General features: G+C 26.0%; 1 protein-coding gene across 2 annotated transcripts in view; it reads right to left on the reverse strand.

Moving 5' to 3' along the window:
- Positions 1–18,761, reverse strand: part of LOC112685623 — a 51,815-nt gene that overhangs the window by 10,903 nt on the left and 22,151 nt on the right. Inside the window, exons 3-25 of one of the 2 annotated variants that reach the window (XM_025557561.1) lie at positions 12,444–12,533; positions 11,902–11,976; positions 11,666–11,824; positions 11,433–11,601; positions 11,168–11,260; positions 10,933–11,079; positions 10,571–10,675; positions 9,744–9,847; positions 9,474–9,684; positions 9,280–9,406; positions 9,085–9,187; positions 8,185–8,365; positions 8,032–8,115; positions 7,136–7,326; positions 6,263–6,512; positions 5,162–5,296; positions 4,869–4,877; positions 4,337–4,513; positions 3,764–3,927; positions 3,459–3,612; positions 3,241–3,403; positions 2,927–3,167; positions 2,763–2,867 (exon numbers count right to left, since the gene is read on the reverse strand). In XM_025557561.1, coding sequence (XP_025413346.1) covers positions 2,763–2,867; positions 2,927–3,167; positions 3,241–3,403; positions 3,459–3,612; positions 3,764–3,927; positions 4,337–4,513; positions 4,869–4,877; positions 5,162–5,296; positions 6,263–6,512; positions 7,136–7,326; positions 8,032–8,115; positions 8,185–8,365; positions 9,085–9,187; positions 9,280–9,406; positions 9,474–9,684; positions 9,744–9,847; positions 10,571–10,675; positions 10,933–11,079; positions 11,168–11,260; positions 11,433–11,601; positions 11,666–11,824; positions 11,902–11,976; positions 12,444–12,533 — 3,237 coding nt within the window. Of the gene's footprint in view, positions 1–2,762; positions 2,868–2,926; positions 3,168–3,240; positions 3,404–3,458; positions 3,613–3,763; positions 3,928–4,336; positions 4,514–4,868; positions 4,878–5,161; positions 5,297–6,262; positions 6,513–7,135; positions 7,348–8,031; positions 8,116–8,184; positions 8,366–9,084; positions 9,188–9,279; positions 9,407–9,473; positions 9,685–9,743; positions 9,848–10,570; positions 10,676–10,932; positions 11,080–11,167; positions 11,261–11,432; positions 11,602–11,665; positions 11,825–11,901; positions 11,977–12,443; positions 12,534–18,761 lie in introns of both variants that reach the window. The other variant, XM_025557560.1, reaches the window with a different exon arrangement.

The raw sequence follows: 18,761 nt of genomic DNA on the forward strand, positions 1-18,761 counted from the left end.
TATTTTCTTAATCAGTAATAACCAAATATATAATAAAACCCTTAATTACATTTTTGCTTTCGTGACCTATTCTGAACTTAACCTCTATTAGTTTTTTATAAAAACATTATATTAGCATAATAATTATACGTAGCTGAATAACTAAAATACTTAAATTCAAGCTATGAAAAATCGTTTAAAACGCGACTTTTATATAGACGTAATATTGAAGTGGTAACGTAGATGACAATAACAATCAGTACAAATACATATCATCAGTACAAGATATTTATGGTTTCACTTGGTATCTGTGCTGTTGTCCGATACGTCATCCAGTCAGGACTCACTTTACTTAAAGTGTAGTGCATTTATGTCTCCTTTTAGAGAAAGAAGACAGTGTCAGGAGTTTAAAATTAAATATTTAAAGAAATATATATACAAATATATATACATATCATCCCAAGAAAAAAATTAGAAAAAAAATAACCGATGTTTTAACCTTAATGAAAAATAAATTAAGTAAAACTTTACGTGATCAGTGTACGGTATAAATTATTTGAACTTAAATAAAATAAAAAAACACTTACTTCATAATACATTTTCACAATTCTAATTTTTGATTAAAATATAATAAAACAATTTTAAAAATTATCACTCCAGTAAAAATAAATATAAATTTAATTATTCTCTTAGTCTTACTTATAAAATATTGAAATACTTTATTGAAATAGGCCGTATCCAGGGTGTCTGGACCCCCTACCCGAAATTTCTTCAATATTTTATGAATGTTTAAAATACGTATTTATTTTTAATACCAACATAAATATTTTCAGTCAAAAATAACTTAAGCTCCAATTAATCATTGACTGCTTTTAATTTTATATCATAATATCATATGAAAATATGATATTAATTTTAATAAAAGAAGATTAAATCTTTTTCTGTCTTATTTTTAATCAAATATCAATAGTTAAAATCTAAATTCAATACAATTATAATATACAAGTTTTGGACCCCTCCCAAAAAAAATTTTTAAATACGGCTTTGAGGGTACTGGTATAAAGAGTTATTTCTTTAAAATCTAGCATCAATTTAATTTCATTGATAACGCATTTTATTAAGTACATATTAACATTGTCTTAACATTGTTTTATTACATTTATTTTATACAGAGTGTTCCTGAAATAGTTGAAGAAAATAGTATATGCGTACTCTCCGAAGTGTTCAAATGAAGAATCTTTTGAATTTTTTTCTATCTTCAAAATCTGAGTTTTATCTAATTATCTTTAGAACATTATTTCGAATCTAAAAATGTATACATGTAAGATATTTCGTCCAAAGTTCTTAAGTGAATCGATATGTGACATCGATTTGGACTTGTCACGTGTTTTTTACACTTGAGTCGCCAGGATCAAATTATGTGATGTGACAAATCAATTTGTATAAGAACTCTTCAAGATAAACCAAGGTGAAATTGATTTGATGTTTTTTCACATATCTGATTAATTAATACAGTTTTTATTGTAAAATAATCATAATTAAACAAAATGTACTTGAAATTCAATGAAAACCGTGTTAATTGATCAGATATGTGAAATAACAAATAATACATTTCACCATCTTTTATCTTGAAAACACAATACCAATCGATATGTCACATCACATTTTCTGATCCTGGCGATTCGAGCGTGAAAATCGGGTGACAAGCCCAAAATCAATGTCACATATTGATTCATGGGACAAATTTTCAAGAGATATATTACAAGTATTCAGTGTTAATTTTTAGATTCGAAATAATGTTCTAAAAATAATTAGATAAAACCCAGGTTTTGAAGATAGAAAATAAAATTTAAAAGATTCTACATTTGGCCACTCCAGAAAGTACGTTTAAGCTCGATTCACACAAGCGGTTTCGATTCGGTCCGGCCATAGTCAAGTCACGGTCAAGGATTATGATGTACAGTTCTCACTACCGGTCACAATCAGTCAAGTTCTATCTGCACGTTGCCATAAAGTATACAAAAGTGTTCAAAAAACAATCAAAACAATGGATATGACCGAGAAAGCGCGGCGGTTGACTTTTCACACTAGGTGGTCTCGATTAAAAAGCTCATAACCGCGGCGGTCTGGATCGTGCATCGACCGGTCTAGACTTGACCGGACCTGACCGTGACTTGACCGTGATCGATAGCGTGTACGATGCCGTTGGATTACGTACTATCGATGTTGACTTGACCGTGATCGAACCGTAACCGAGACCGCTAATGTGAATCGAGCTTTATACAAGTTTCCTCAGCCATTTCAGGAATACCCTGTATAATACAAATAATATTATTATACATATTATATACTTTTAACAAATATTATATTTTGACTTTCGTTTAATACGTAATACTTCAATTAAATATTTTCTCCTCTACTTTATAAGTAGGAATATAATCAAATTTTACTAAATACTTTGACTAAAAAAAAATTTCACGATTTTAATGTGTATATACCTTACGCTGAATTTTTGATTCGAAGCGGGTCGCACATTTAAAATAATACTCCAGAAGTATCCATTAAGCATTTATTTATTTCTATATATAAACCATTTGTTTTTTTATATACTCGTATTTTTCTATATATTATGTTTTATTTTACACGCAAAATACGAGTATTTTATGAAACATAAATAGGTATAGTTATAAATTAAAACATAACATGCTTATTAATTAATTATAATATATACAATGAATTAACATTTTTTCATGTTTCTTTTATATTTTTTATATATTTCATACCTTTTGCATATCAGATAATTCCATAACCATATTATGGGGAACATAACCAAATCTTCCTCTACTTTCACCCCAATAGAAACCATCAGGATCTTTATCTCCATATATCTATAACACAAGGTTAATAATGATAACATTTTGTAATTATTTGTATAAAGTTATCAAACCTTTATATGTTCTCCTTCTTTAAAAGGTAATTCTTCATCACAAACATCTGGATTAGGTGACATAGTTGTAGGATCATAATCATAAATAGCAACCACCCATCTTGGACGTTTGTCCCTCGGTGTTTTTTGATAAGCAGTTTGCCTAGGATCCGAGTTTCTGCCCCTGTAAGCTCTTTGATCTCCACCACTCACATGTTTTATTCTGGGCTCTACTTGTTTTTCATTTTGATAATATTGTTCCCTGTTAAGTTCAAATATAACAAATGAAGCATTGTTATGATGTATAACTGTACTTTTATTAGTTTTTAAAGTACCTTTCGTCATAATGATGACGAACATGATGAGGTTGTTTTGACCTCGGATTCGGAGCCGCAGGCCTATGAGGATGAGCCGATGGTGCACGCCTAGCACCTCTTCCATTTTCCATGAACTCTTCTTCACTATAATTTCCCTCACCAGCAAAATCTTTCGTCACTTCTGTCCAAATGTACGAATTATAGCTCAGTAATTATTTACATAATTGAATACGAACCTATCGATGGTATACTTATTTGCCCTGGGAATATCTCTTTATCACTGAGATTCTCAGTTTCTGTGTCCACGATTACTTGACCATAAGCGTTGCGTTGTGGTCTCATGTGACTAGGTACTGCCGATCCATATTTAATTCGCTTATCTTCTTCTGGCTAAAAAACAACATTAAAATCATTGTCTTTGTTTTAAATTTAATAAGGTAAGTTTTTTTTATTATTAATTTTATTAATATAAATTAAATTAAATTATACATCAAATAAATATTATTGTTATTATTATAGTTAATAATAATAAATTATTTACTTTATGATGATGATGGTGATGGTGATGAGGTGATTTATTTTTCGCACCCGGTATTAAAACTGGATTACTATCTGAAGATTGATTATCTCTAGATTTTGTCCGTACAGTAACTTGCCTCGGATTGAGGCTAAGTAATTGAGTGATATCTATTAAAGCATGATCTCCTGAAAACCATAAGTATTAATAACAATTTCATTTTTGATACATACAAATCTATTCTATTATTTATATTAGATATACATTTGTAATTTTATACCTTAAGACTAGAATATTTATTATTATTTATTATTCAAAATTTATTTTTGAACTTAGGAAATAATAAATAATCTTAGAACTACATGTTAAATAACATGTAAAATGTTTACCGACTGAAAAATTGTATATCATCAGTCTTGTAGTACATTATTAGAAAAAAAAATTAAATAATTATTCTTATAAAAATATAATTGTTTACATTTTTATTCTTAATACAATTGCTTGGCTATAAACTCATCATTTTTAAAATGTATTATAATTTGTCAATAATAATTTGATTTTTAAATTTAAGTTTAAAAGCGTTTTGTAAAATCTTACCAGTAGGGCTATCAATATCTGACACTTTTTTGCCATCTGCATACACGGCATAACCTGTTATATGACCACGGTTGGAAGGATCACTTAGAGTGGTAGTTACTGGAAGCCACGTTACCAGTAAGGTTCCATCTTGTGGTCCTGCTTCTACTTGTACTTCTGAAGGAGGATCTGGAAGTCCTACATAGGTCATTATGTAAATTACCATATCGTAAAAAATATATTTAAAATAATGTAAAATTCAAAGACAATTTAAAGAAAAAATGTCATAGGTAATAAATTATCTAATCACTTAATTTTATTAATGTGATAAAAATTCACTACACAAATTCTTTATAATATTTTTTCTTTTTTAACAGTGTCAGTTAGGAAATACTTATAATTTTTTCTATATACTTTTCATTACTTTATAAATGCATAGAATAAATATTTAATACAATATAAATGCTATAACATTTTTTCTTAAATAATCTACATTATTTTTTATAATGTAACAAATATAATATACAAAAATATAAAATAATGTATTATCTACCTTTGCAGCCTGTATGCAAACATGCAAGCACGATACAATAAAAAACAAGCAAAGAATTAAAATTATGCAAATAATTATTATTGAAATATAATATTTATTAGAGTAATATGATTTAAAATGATATTTTGCAGTTTATTAAATTGAATTATTTTTTACGCCAATTTGGTTAGCTTTTGATTCCACAAAGCCAACTAAATGGTTTTTCAATGTAAAAAAACAATATATGAATAACATAGCAGTGATTGAAAATCTCATATCCGATTATTAAATGAAGTATAAAAAAATATGTTTACCTTTAGGCAGCGTTTTAAAATTTATGTGCGTTGAAAATTTCTCCATAGAGCTAGAAGTCCTTTTTTGATCGAATGTTGGTGCACGTAACGTCTTAGCACTAACTGTTACCCTGTACAGAGTATTGGGCACCAGACCTAAAGACAGAACCCACGAACTAATAAACTCAAAAATATATTAAATTACTATTTTTTTAAAAACAATTCATTATCATATTTATTTATATAGATAATTCTTTCATTAGTCTTTAAATTTTAACGATTTTGCTTCAACCTTTAATATTAACCGATCATATATAATTGAACATGAATTTTTAATATTTTATTTAAATTTCTATAATCGAAAAACCTACAATTTATAAAATGTCAGTAAGCATAATTATATACATTTTAATATATTAAGATTATTATTATTTTTTATCGTATAAACTGTGATATTTAATATAATGATGTGCTATTTCACGAAATATTTTATTCTAATTTTAATGAATCTATATTAATCTATCATAGTCAATAAGTACACTTTCAACTTTTATTATTACTCATTATTAAACTCTCATTCTGTTATTATGAATTATATTTTTTATAAATATATTATAATTAAAAAGACAAAAACATGTTGTAATAATTTTGATATTTTTTTACATGCAAATTAATATGACTTCTAATAAGTACTATTGTCCGTAACAGAGGACTTTTTCAGACATCACTTGTAATTAATTACCACTGAAATGTTCAAAACTCAAATAATCAAATTATTCTAAGTTGAATTATGAAACTACTTGAAATATATTTCTATACCTATTAATTTACATGGTTTATTAGAAGGCAATATGATTTGAAAGTACAACACAATTTAATTTTTTTTTTCAGCTAAAATAATATTATTTATATTTTTTTATATATAAGTCTATACACGAACACATGCCATCATATTTATGAATTTATCTACAATGAATAATATTCTGTCATGATTCTTTTAGTGTAAATGGTTAAATTTATTGAAATACATGTAAAATTTGTTTATGGCATTAGGTTAACTATAAAAAAAAATAAGCAAAATTCATGTTGTCTACAGTAAAATAATGAAAACATTTAAATCACCTGTTATTGTATGTTTGTAAACACCAGGTTTGACAGTTCTGAGTTCAACATTATTAACGCATACTACATGCTGAAAATTGCTGTTGCTTGGCAGCCATGATATAACAGCCGATGTTGACGTAACTTGGCTAGCCTTAACATGCGATGGTCGTAATGGTAACTCTTTTTCCTTACCAATAACCATAGTGCAAGCTGCATCCCTTGATGTTCTTCTGTTAGCCGTAACTGATCTAACACTGATTCTATGTGGCTATAAACCAATAAATAAAATAGGATAGAATCAGTGAAGAAGTTGTTTAGAAATGTTATAAGACAAAATAAAAGTTGTATATAAAAAATATTATTTATTCCCTTCGTTGACTTAAAAAGAGAAACTACAAAAAAATTTATTTAAATAACAACTATTTATAAGTTAAAAATAGTGATATTTAATTGGTAAACCTACCAAAAATGTATATGTTTATTAATGTTTATTAAAAATGTATTTAAAGATTATGTTTATTGTCAACTTAAAACGTACCAAATATCCAAATATAATCTTTAGGCTAGTATTCGCATAAATAATAAAACCTAGCTTAGAATACGAAATTCTATTGTTTTCGTAGAAAACTACCATTTTGTTATTTAACTAATAATTAATATTATCCACTCTTTTAATTAGTTTCGAACATCTGTATAATGTACACAATAATATTAAAGTTTAGTAAATTCCTATACTTTTTATTGATGTTGATTTAAAACAGTTAATCGAATAAATAATAGTTCACATTTTTTCGGTTTGAATATAACTATAATGAGTAATATGAATTACATTAAAAAAATTTAAAAAGAAATATGATGTATTTTATTTTGAATTATTTTCTTTCCACTTACCTTATTTGAATCAACTCCTTCGACCAATGCCCTAGTTCTCTCTGTAGCCTTTATGGTCGTCTTCAAGTTTCCATCTACGTATACGTGATACGATTCTGGTAAACATCCTTCCTCAGGCGACGGCGCATTCCATCCAATGAGCACACTTTTGTTTAACTGCCTTTCCAACGTCAACTGCTTTGGTGCCGGTACTAGCAGCGAGAAGAACATGTCTAACAGTGACGATGCCCCGGAAAAACAATTTCCCCCCAAAACAAGACGCTATTACTCTACGCTAGCTCTACATGCACTAGTCTAGAATATTTAGTCGCCATCATGTAATAATATTTTCAAAATCGTTAAACCACTCTACATTCTCCGTATGGGTCTTTTTTACATTTTTTTATTTGTATTCTACCATAATATTATAAAAAATTTAACACTATTTCATAAAAAAAAAACAATTTTATAATTTCATTATAATTAAATGCGTATATCCGAAAGACGATCTATTTAAGGAATTTTTAATTTGGTAATTTTCATCTTCAGCTATAATAAAAAATACATTCCTCACCACTCAGAGTCTAATATAATTTGATTTTCTATGGTTTTTATAAAAATGATTATTAAGTAAACTCACACATCATCTAAAGTTCTATAAAGCTCTAATGTTATCTAGTATTCCTTTATCCAAAACTTTAGGAAAATTATAAATATTAAATTCCTAGATTTCTACAAACATATTACACTTTATACTTAATTTTTCACACGTTCCTATATAGCAAGCAATTTACACCTATACCTAATGGACATAATATTTCTAACCGATGTTATGTAATTTTTCTTTAAACTGTTAGGATTAATAAGAAGCTGATCAACTGAAATTAATTATAAATGAATAATATTTTAAATCTTACCATCGTCATCGACATTATCATCTTCCTGTAGTTCTTCTAACATGTTATTATACTCATGTTGAGCCAGTCTTTTCATTTGTTCGTCTGTATTTCCACACCATGGTAATTATGTTTAGTTAAATTCCAATATGAATAATAGTTATTTATATTTACCTGGGAGCATATATTCAATATTTTGAGGAACCGTGGTTGTTGCACTATCGTCACATTCTCTAAGTCTTACTACCATAGATTGATAAAAATCTTCAAGATCTCTACCATATAGTTGTTCTACATAATTAGAAGGCACTAATCCCCGTCTACCATCTAAAAGTTCGCCATCAAAAAATCCATCCTGTAAAATATTTATTAACTCTTTAATTTGCAGTGGGTATTTAAAAAAAAACATTAAATTCAAAAAAATTATTGGTTGTTGTAGGATGTTTAATAATGTAAGAAAGTTATTTACTAAGTTAAAACAATAAGTGAATTTTTATATACGAGTGCTTATTAATTAAAATATACTACCAACACAACTGATAAATTATGTTCATACTATTTATGGAGTTATTCTTTCTTAATCTACAATTTAGATGATATTTTTAACATTATAATCACATTTCAAGAATGATCATAAAAATGGTAAAATGATAATTCTTAAAAAAATTCACCACTGGTAACTTGCATATAATTTATTTATATATATTTTAAAAAAAACTTTTAGGTATCTATACCAAAAATATGCTAATATTTTTAATTTTTAATCTTTTAAGCCGATTTTACTGTATCAAAAGTGTTCAAAACACTTCGTTAGACATCATTCTTAAATATATTAATATTTAACTAACTACTATTTATTTAAAAAAAAAAGTAATAAAGGTTAAATCTTAAACAACATATTTTATAAAATTCGACTGTTAATCCATTCACATAAAGAAAAAATCTTTATTACACCTCTACCAATAAACTTAACTATTATAACTGTATTTTAATATCATAAAACCGATTTTAATAAAATACACCGAAATATAATACCTATATAAACCTATATATACTTTCATTATTAAAACATACCTCATCTTTATTACCCCACACTAAGATATAATCCCCAGCAGTAATTGGCAATTCTTCTTCAAAATTTTCATTAGGTGAACAATAAAATGGATCATATGTATATCTGTAATTAAATATTATACAAAAACATTTAATCAGTATTTTAACCTTAAAACACATATATATATATAGTACACAAAAGCACATTTTATTTACCTCGCACAATAAACATAACATTGGCCTTTTCCAGGTATATCCAACATGTCAGGCATTCGTCTTTCCCCAATACGTTTTGTTGAATCCATATTCAATCCTAATGCGTCGTTTATAATATTATTTTGGTCTGAAATACGAATGCAGCCCTTAAAATTATTTTATTTTTTTTTTACATATTTAACTAAACCACTTACAATCGATATCTTGTTGAGCATTGATCATGCTAGGAATTGCTGGCATAATCCGTCCTTTTGGCTGAAGTCTAGACTGTTGTCCACTAGCCAACAAAACTGTTTCTAGTGCTGGAGTTGTAGTGGTTAATGGTCCTACGTTTGGTAACACTGATGTGCCGATGGATAAGGGTTGATATGTCTGTGTGAGATGACCCGGGGCCATTCGATAAAGCTTAACATAGTAAAATTTGGTATGTTACTAATTAAAACGTTACGAAATATTAGACATACCTCTGTATACGGATAATTCATATGTTGTGGCGTAGAATTCAAGGCATAATTCGGTTCTTGTATAGAACTCGAAACAGACGTGAGTACACCAGCTGTCGGTAAACCTAAAATAATTCAATAAAAAAAGATATTTTGATACTTATTGAACACAATATTATCATCATAGCATATTTACAATTATTAAATGAAAATTACTAAAATATGCTTAACTATAGCAAATAAATGTATGTAAATATGAATGGAAAAATTTCAACGAAGTAACTATTTAACGATATATTCAGCATTGACTAAACTCATGCATTTTATAAAATTATTATGAAATATTAAACATAATATTCAATATATTTGAAATTATATTTGAAATCCTAATAATGATATATTTATCCACTAGTTAGGTCAACAACGGAATACAGAACATGAAAAAAAAATTTTATTAGTTGGAATGTTAAAACACATGACCACATTTTTTATTTATAAAATGTGTTTTATAAAATGCATGTATGCCTTCACAATAATTAATAACCATAATACACGTGATGCAAATACTTCGGTTCTAACTATTTATGTGCTATATGATTATTTAATTTTAGTCTAGATAATTTTATTAAAAAAATTATATTTATAATTGTAAAAGCATAAGTGCTAGTAAAAATCTAATTAAGATATTAAATGTATTTTAACAAATTGCCTAATATATTAGGTATGCATATTTATCTATTTTTTATTAATGAATAATAATTAAATTTTGATTACATTTTAATAATCTAATAAACTACTCTTCGAACTATAAGTAAGGCATTTTTGTTTATTTTGTGCCCATAACTTACTGCGTTTTTTCAAGCACGACCGAAGCGGTGCTGTGTTTGAATCCGTTTTATCACTTTTTATTTTGACTTTATGCAGCGGTGCTGTTTGCCCAGGACCCCCGGCAACTGTTTTTTTTTTTTTTTTTTTTTTTTATATATATATATATATATATATATATTTATACGTATTTTATAAGGGTGTTCAATATATATTATTAGGTTTCAAATTCAATAATTGACTCCATGATTCAAATAATCGGTATAGCCATATAAATCATTTGAATTTTAAAGTATTCATAAATATATATTAAACATCCTTTATTTCATATTTACATTATATACTTCACTTAAATTTGTTCTAAATAATTGAAGATTATTCTCACCTATCGTAGATCTTGTCTTGTCGAGCTCAGCTAAAACTCGATTATCTTGATCAATTTTCGCCATTATACGATCTATTTCCGAAGGTAAAGCCGATATTCTTCCCGCAATATTTGTTTTATTGGTATTAATTGTTTCCAAAACATCTCCTATTTATAAACATAATATTATCCAATACAAGTTAAAAATATTTTAATGTTATTTTATTAAATGTGAACCAATTTCATTATATTATACCTGCGGATTGTATTCTATGTTGTCTTTGTTGATCAGTAGAATACATGTGTTCTAATGATGTAGGCAAAGAAGAATGATTTAAAGAATTTGATCCTATAAAATAAATTTCATAAAATGATACAACCTTATCATGGTTTAGTCATCAGAAAATAAAAAATACATTGTATTTCTACGCATTATTTCAAATAAATTGTATTTTATGATAATCCTATACAGGAACATATTTAAAATAAGTTTACTATACGTAATAGAACAATTTTAATACTTAGGTCTCCACTAGACGCAGTGGATTCTGCAGGTGAATTTAAAGTCAAGTCTGTCGTCTTATATGACGTTCTCAAGTTAGACTTCTTATGATGCTCTAATTCTAACTGTAGCTCTTCTTGTTTGACATTTTCCAACTCCATCTTTTTTTCCAGCTCTCGAATCTTGGACTAAAATTAAATACCAATATCCAAAATGAAATAAATGTTATCTATATATAATGATATAATATACTTGTAAGGATTCAATGTTTTCACACAGTCTAGTTTTCTCTGTATAGTTAATATTTGATGGTTTAGTTTGTAATTCACGCTGTTTATCTTGAAGTTGGACAACGCATTCTTTATGCTCTTTTTCCAACGCTCTCTTTTTATCGGTCGCATCTTGCATAAGCTAAGGTTTCATAACACAATTGGATGTAAAGAATTATGATTTTGACATTTGTACTAAAATTTATGACCCATACTCACCTTGAGGATCTCATCGATTTCTTGATCAGCATTTTCCCGGGCTGATACTGAATTCAGCCCGGAGCCTTTTTTCACCTAAGAAAAAATATAAATATATATAACATATAAAATAAGCTAATAGCAGAAATGCTTAAAACATCTATTTTTATTCTGAGTTGATTAGTGCAAAATAACAGTGAGGTCCGATTACAATATTCAAGGTGTAAAAACATTAAAATATTTTTTAATTTAGTTTTCTAATTAAAAAAACTATGCAACTATTTAAGTAAAATAATATTATGTTTTTAGGGTGCATTAAACTGATCAACTAAATTCTCAATTTCACTAAAGGAAATAACTATAATTGTTTTTTAAATATATGTATGTTTAGGTTTATGTTATGGGTGAGTGTGTAAACAGACCTGTTTAAAGGTTCTTGCAACCTGTAAAATATCGTAAACCTCATAATGATTTTAATTTCAAAAAATTACTTTAGCCAAAGAAAATTTTGTAAATTCAAGTATTATAAAATACAATGTATGTCCCTTTACAAAAATACTTACATGTTGGAGCTGTAATACTTGTTTGTGTAGATCTGTATTTTGGATGGTTAACTCGGTATTTTTTTCCAATACTCTAACTAGTTGATCCTCCTAAAACAAAATAATGTCACATTAAAAATAACTACAAATTTTCTAACTCTTACTATAAGCAAATTATATTAACAGTAACACTTGAAGATCTTTTTAAAACTATGTCACTAACTATTTCGTACAAATCATATATAAAATTAAAAAACCATATTAAGTCTTTATATTTTTAATTACATGTTAACTCATTACCTTTTATTTCAAAACATATGCGATAATCCGTAATATTATTTTTTTCTAACAACTATAAATAGTTTCAACAACTTTTAATATTTTAATCATAAGAATACACTTATAGTTTTAAACTTAAAAACGTACATCGTTATTTTTTAACCGACCTAAATATTATATTTTATTTTTTTATATTTAATTAATCAAATTTAAAACTTTTTCTTCGTGAAAAATAATAATACATAAATACAATTTAATCTCATGGTGTATCGTTTTAACCCGCCTCATTAAACAATTAACATATTATTAATAAATAATCATTTTTTGTATATCTTTTTAACATTTTTTTTTAATTTTTATTTACAAAAAACTCTCGGCAACAGTAGTCAGTTGGTGGTATTAATATTATTACAATAGATTTGAATTAATATAAATAAATTTAAGTATGTGGTAAAAAGTAAAAATTTAAACGTATGAAATGAATGCTTATATTTTGATTGTTAAATATCCTATGACGATGAATTTGATTGAGTTGGAAAGTGAATTGGGATCCTGATTGAGAGCTGCAGTGAATGACTCTGGGAGTTTATAATTTTTTCTGCCCGTTTTGTATATGCAGCATTCGGTAAATAAGTATTTTATGTTGATGGGAACCTCACATGCAGTGTATATTGATGCGTTCTCTTCAGACATTAGGCAGCCGAGGGTTAATTTTGTGTGGCCGATCCTTAATCTGGTAATTATGACTTCGAACTTTCTGGATAATTCAGATGGGAAACGTCAGTATTGTAAATTTTTTTTTATTTCATGGAGTTTGGTAAATTGAGATTTCCATTGTTAATGCCATTTATAAATGTATTTATATTTAATTAAACGTAATATATCAGTGCAAGAGACAATTTGGAAGACAGATGATTTTATAGATACTGTAAAATTTTTGGCGCGTTCGATTCTGTTGATGTTTGAATGGCCAAGAATTTAGAATATTTTAGTTTTGTTCTTATAAAAATTATATGTATAATTTTAAAAATGTGTGCTGATATCTGACGTTATATAGATGTTTTTAATATTGCTGATAATGCTGAGCGATTTCGTAAATATGATGGTATCTTTAAAATTATAATTATTTATAAGATGAAGAGCCTTAAGGATTGCTATGCACTCTGTAGTGAGTATTGTGCAAGAATTTAGAAATTTAAACCAGGAACTGTAACCTACATACATTTTGAATTACCAGTTACGATTCGGTTCCAAGAAAAAAAAATTCCGGTTTCATATAATAACCGGTTCCAGTTTCAGCATTGGCAGTTGGCATTCTTAAAATACTAAAATTTTGATTTCAAAAAAATAAATAAATAAATAAATAAAATTCAAGTTCTGGTTTTTAAAATAACAAAAACTTTTGGTTTTGGTTTTGGCATTATACTAATGCAAGAAAAATGTTATTCTGTTCTTATTTTTTAAAAAAATATAATACAATTTTAGTAGGGTTAATTGGCGTAAATGATGGCGGTCAATGGAAGTATTTAAGTGATTTTTAAATTGTTTTCACAAAGTAGTTAATGTAATTTTTGAAGGTTGAGCGTGAACTAGAGTATTGGTATAGAGCTAGCGAATCTTAATTCTTGGTTTAATTTTAGTTTGAGTCTTCTTATATCTAGTGGTAGAATACTGGATAAGTTATAGATACTAAGTACTGAGCTTAAATGAAAAATGCCGATTGAAATTCTAAGTCCCGAGTTATAGATAACGTCAAGTTTTCGGGTTATTGATTTGTTGGCGTTTGATCATATGAAAGCGCTGTATTCGAGTTATGATAAAATAAGAAATTTATTAACCTGTGTTGAATTTTAGACTCCCAAGTAGAATATAAAAAAATTTTTAATGTGTTGAGCCGTGACGATATTGCATTTTTTGTTCATAAAAATTTTATGCAATTATTATAAATAATCTATGTTATCTTATTTTCAGAGTATTTTAGTGTGATTTTATGGGATTTTCCTAGATAGGTAGTCTAGTGACTAGAGACTTAATTTAAACTTAATTTACTGATTACTTGAAAATATCCAATACATCATAGGACCCTAAGCAGTATATGTACCCTACTAAACCACACTGTTTAATACATTTATGTAGTGAGCATACAATGAGTTTCAGAAAACTCATACCACTTATTGTGTTAATGAGAAGACAATATAAGTAGGTCATTTAAGACACGACTCGTATATACACATATGTGTAAGGACTCTCGACGGAATCCCATTCTCATTAATATTATGAACATCCACTAACATATTTAACTGGAAAAAAAAGAAGGAACAATTTTCAAGACTTTTTTTTTGCTTGCCTTATTATTATTTTTGATATTACAATTTTAAAAGAAAAATACAATAATATAATAATCTTTTGTGTAAATAGTAAGTAAATAAAGGTATTAAATTAAATTTATATCAACAGCTAAACATAAAGACCATAAAAAAACTGAATTTATCAAAAATGAATCTAATTTATTCAATATCAAAATATAATTTTTATTATATATTATATAATTTATTTTGATAATTATATTGTAAAAAAAAATATAATTATTATACTTGTTAAAAAAAATTTTATTTGTGAATTTCAAAATATCTAATCTTTTGGAAAAAAATGAAGTTGAAATTATATTTAAGCCTTAGCCACATCAAATATTATTTAACTGCTTATGTCGCAGCTTTTTTCATATTTAATTAGAAACTTAAGAGATACCCCTTATGTTTCATTGTTTGTCTCTTCTTTCATACATGCTTTGAACAGTATAACCTTGCTAAGGTATGGTTAATAACAACAATTAAAAAACGAACTAATTTGTACATGAATCAATATAAAATAACAACCTATGAAATAATATATTTTTTTAACCAAAGTTTAAATTTTTTATGAATATAAAAATTACTAAAAGAAACAATAATTAACTATATTTGTAAAACCTACTTTTTTGGATAATAATTTAATAAGTATTTTAAAATATCCTAAAATTTCTGAAAACTTAAAACTAACCAAAATATATTACTCCAAAATAAAATAATAAAATATGAATACATAATGACCTTAATATTCTTATAATGTTAAGTTCTTACAGTATTAGAAAAAATGTATTTGTTCTCTAATTATGCATTAAATTTTTTTAAATGATACCCTAGTTTTTTGAAAAAATGTTCAAAAAGTTGTGCATTATTTGTATAAGTTTTTATTTTACTAAACTGTCAATACGTAAATAGTAGAATACGAGTGTAAGTCGTTAATAAAATATATTTTCTTAAATAATATAAATTAATTTCACCTTGCAATAGAAATAATTATTCTACACATGTATCTCATTAAATATATATATGGTTGAAAATATAAAATATATTACTATTTGAGTTTAAACAATTTTTTTGATATTTATTACCGTTTTATAAATAATTAATTTTTATCTTGACATAATTTATACCACATTAATAAAACAACTTATTTTCACATGGTGAATAAATTATCAATTTAATACTAATATCATATTTTTTTCCCTGTAATTAAATATCATAACAACCACATTTCCTATCGGTTAATTGTTAAAATATGATTATGCAAATACTTTAATTATAAATATATCATAAAATATAGTAATATTATTTAATTGTTTGTATTATTAATAGGTTTTCCTAATTTAAAATCAACTTAACTTAAGTATACGAATTTACAATTGTTAGTCTTAATGTATTTAATATTTTGAAATATATTTTTAACAACAGTTTATTATTTTATATCCCAAATAATCTCTAAGAAATGCGTGTTGTTTGATATAAAATCAAAACATCCCATATATACGAGTACCTTGTATCATTTATATTTTATAATTATACTAAAACATTATAATTTAAGCCTAATATATATAATATATATATATATATACTCGTATATGCATAAATTGATTAAATGTAAGAATAAGAATTATGTTGTAATGAGATATAATATAAAAATGTCAATTACTGTAATGATCAAACTTTACAGATAAAAGGATAATACATCTGATTTGCGTATTGTAAGTGTATTATCACATGCACGTAAATAAACCAGAATTAAGATCAAACAAAGCATATATATATATTTATCTTGTATTATATAACTACAGGTATTGGTTACGTAGGAATAGTTAGCGGTGGCGCAAAAGAGGACAATCCGGATGCAAAGCCGATAACTCAACAATCAGTGGTTTGATTGATCTACATATTCAAGTTCAGTGTGCTATGGTAGTATATATATATATATACATGTATAAAACACTGATATTTCAGCTTGTTACTGGATAAGAATATTAATATATATAAGGTTGTCCTTAGCTATTAGGGTCAATTTTTTTTTTTTGGAAAATTTGATGCTGTGATCCCCAAATGTTATTCCATATATTAAAAAAATAAGTATAGGACATTTATATTATGATAAGTCATCCCCTTAACGTGTTTCAAAGGGTTCAAACTTTAATTAATAAGGATATTTTTTTTTTGTGAGTTCAGTTTCATAAATTTTAATCTTACATAAAAATGTATTATAACCATTTTTCTTCCACACAAATTTTATAAAAAAACGTTCCTTTGATAATTTTTGTTACATTACCCCTTTTTGTAAGAAACTAAAATTAATTTTTAGTATATTATTTATTTGTTTCAACATTGACACACTAAAATATTAATATGACCACTGAAATTAATTATTATTTTAGTTTTTCTTTAGTTAAGACATATTTTTTGTGGCCTGAGTACTTTTTACGATATTCTTATACAATCTAAAACAAAAAAACAAAATGTTTCTAATTTATTGATCTTTTAAACTATAAACATTATGAAACTCACCTTCAATACAAACTATTTTGATTTTTAGTAGATTTTGTATTAAAATATTTCAAATTTTAAATTATATTTATTTATTTATCTTCAATTTTTTTTATCTAATAGGTTTTTAGCAACGCAATTTTTTACATTATTATCAATCTTTTCATTACACAACAAAAAATAATACATCTTTGACCTTGCATTTGTCAAGGGCTGATGCTAAACAATTAGTCATGGTTTCTTTCCGGGCTCTTTTATTCTGCACTTTAACACTGTCAGACATTTCAGAATCATCATCATCATTTAAGTCGATATTATTAGATGGCCTTCAAACATTATAATAATAAATTTAAAACTATATTTTTTTAATAAATATTAAATTTAATATTGAAACAGGTAGTTGCTATATTACAATATTGTTGGTAAATATTTTATTTTAATTACTAAAACTATTAATTTACTCGGTTCTAATATGGATTTTTGCTTTAATATTTCTTTCCTTTGTTCACGTTCAGATCTTCGTTCTTCAACTGCACATCATTTTTTTTTCTACTACTGCCATATATCCCTATATGGATTTTCTTTCTTTACAGTGTTAGATATAGCCTATCTTGTTCAATTTTAATAACACTTAAAGCATTTATATGAGCAATATCGAACTGTTTATTTAAAGAATTCTTAAAGTAATTTTCTTTTTTCTGCTATATTGCAATCTTTCCTTTTTGTTATTTTTATCTAAACTTCACTAACTATCATACAAAAATTTAATTTTTTAAACTCAATCACATTAATATTGGGTAGGTATTATTTTTCCAAAATAATAAATACTTGTCAGTAAACCCGAACTTTCGTATAAATTTAAATTTACAACGCACATCTTATAAAATAATACACGAAGACTATAATAATATAAGACTCCATAAGAAGGTAATTTTTTTTTTTAGTAATTTAATTGCTTATATTGCCAAAAAAATAAATATTCTCACGCAGCATTATAAATCTATCGAAAAAGAAAAAAATTAAAAAATGATATTGTACACTTTGATTGAAAAGTTGCATACAACTAGTGATTTCATTGTATGCTGGTCGATAGAACTACAGATAATTATGGTTTAATATTATTACCCGATAAAATTAACATAAAATATAAATGCTGTGTTTAGGTACCTAAAACTAATCATAAAAATATTTTAACTGTTATGAGGAACAA

The sequence above is a fragment of the Sipha flava genome, unplaced genomic scaffold (genome assembly GCF_003268045.1).
Source record: "Sipha flava isolate LNK unplaced genomic scaffold, YSA_version1 284_pilon_pilon, whole genome shotgun sequence".
In the NCBI taxonomy this organism is placed as follows: domain Eukaryota; kingdom Metazoa; phylum Arthropoda; class Insecta; order Hemiptera; family Aphididae; genus Sipha; species Sipha flava.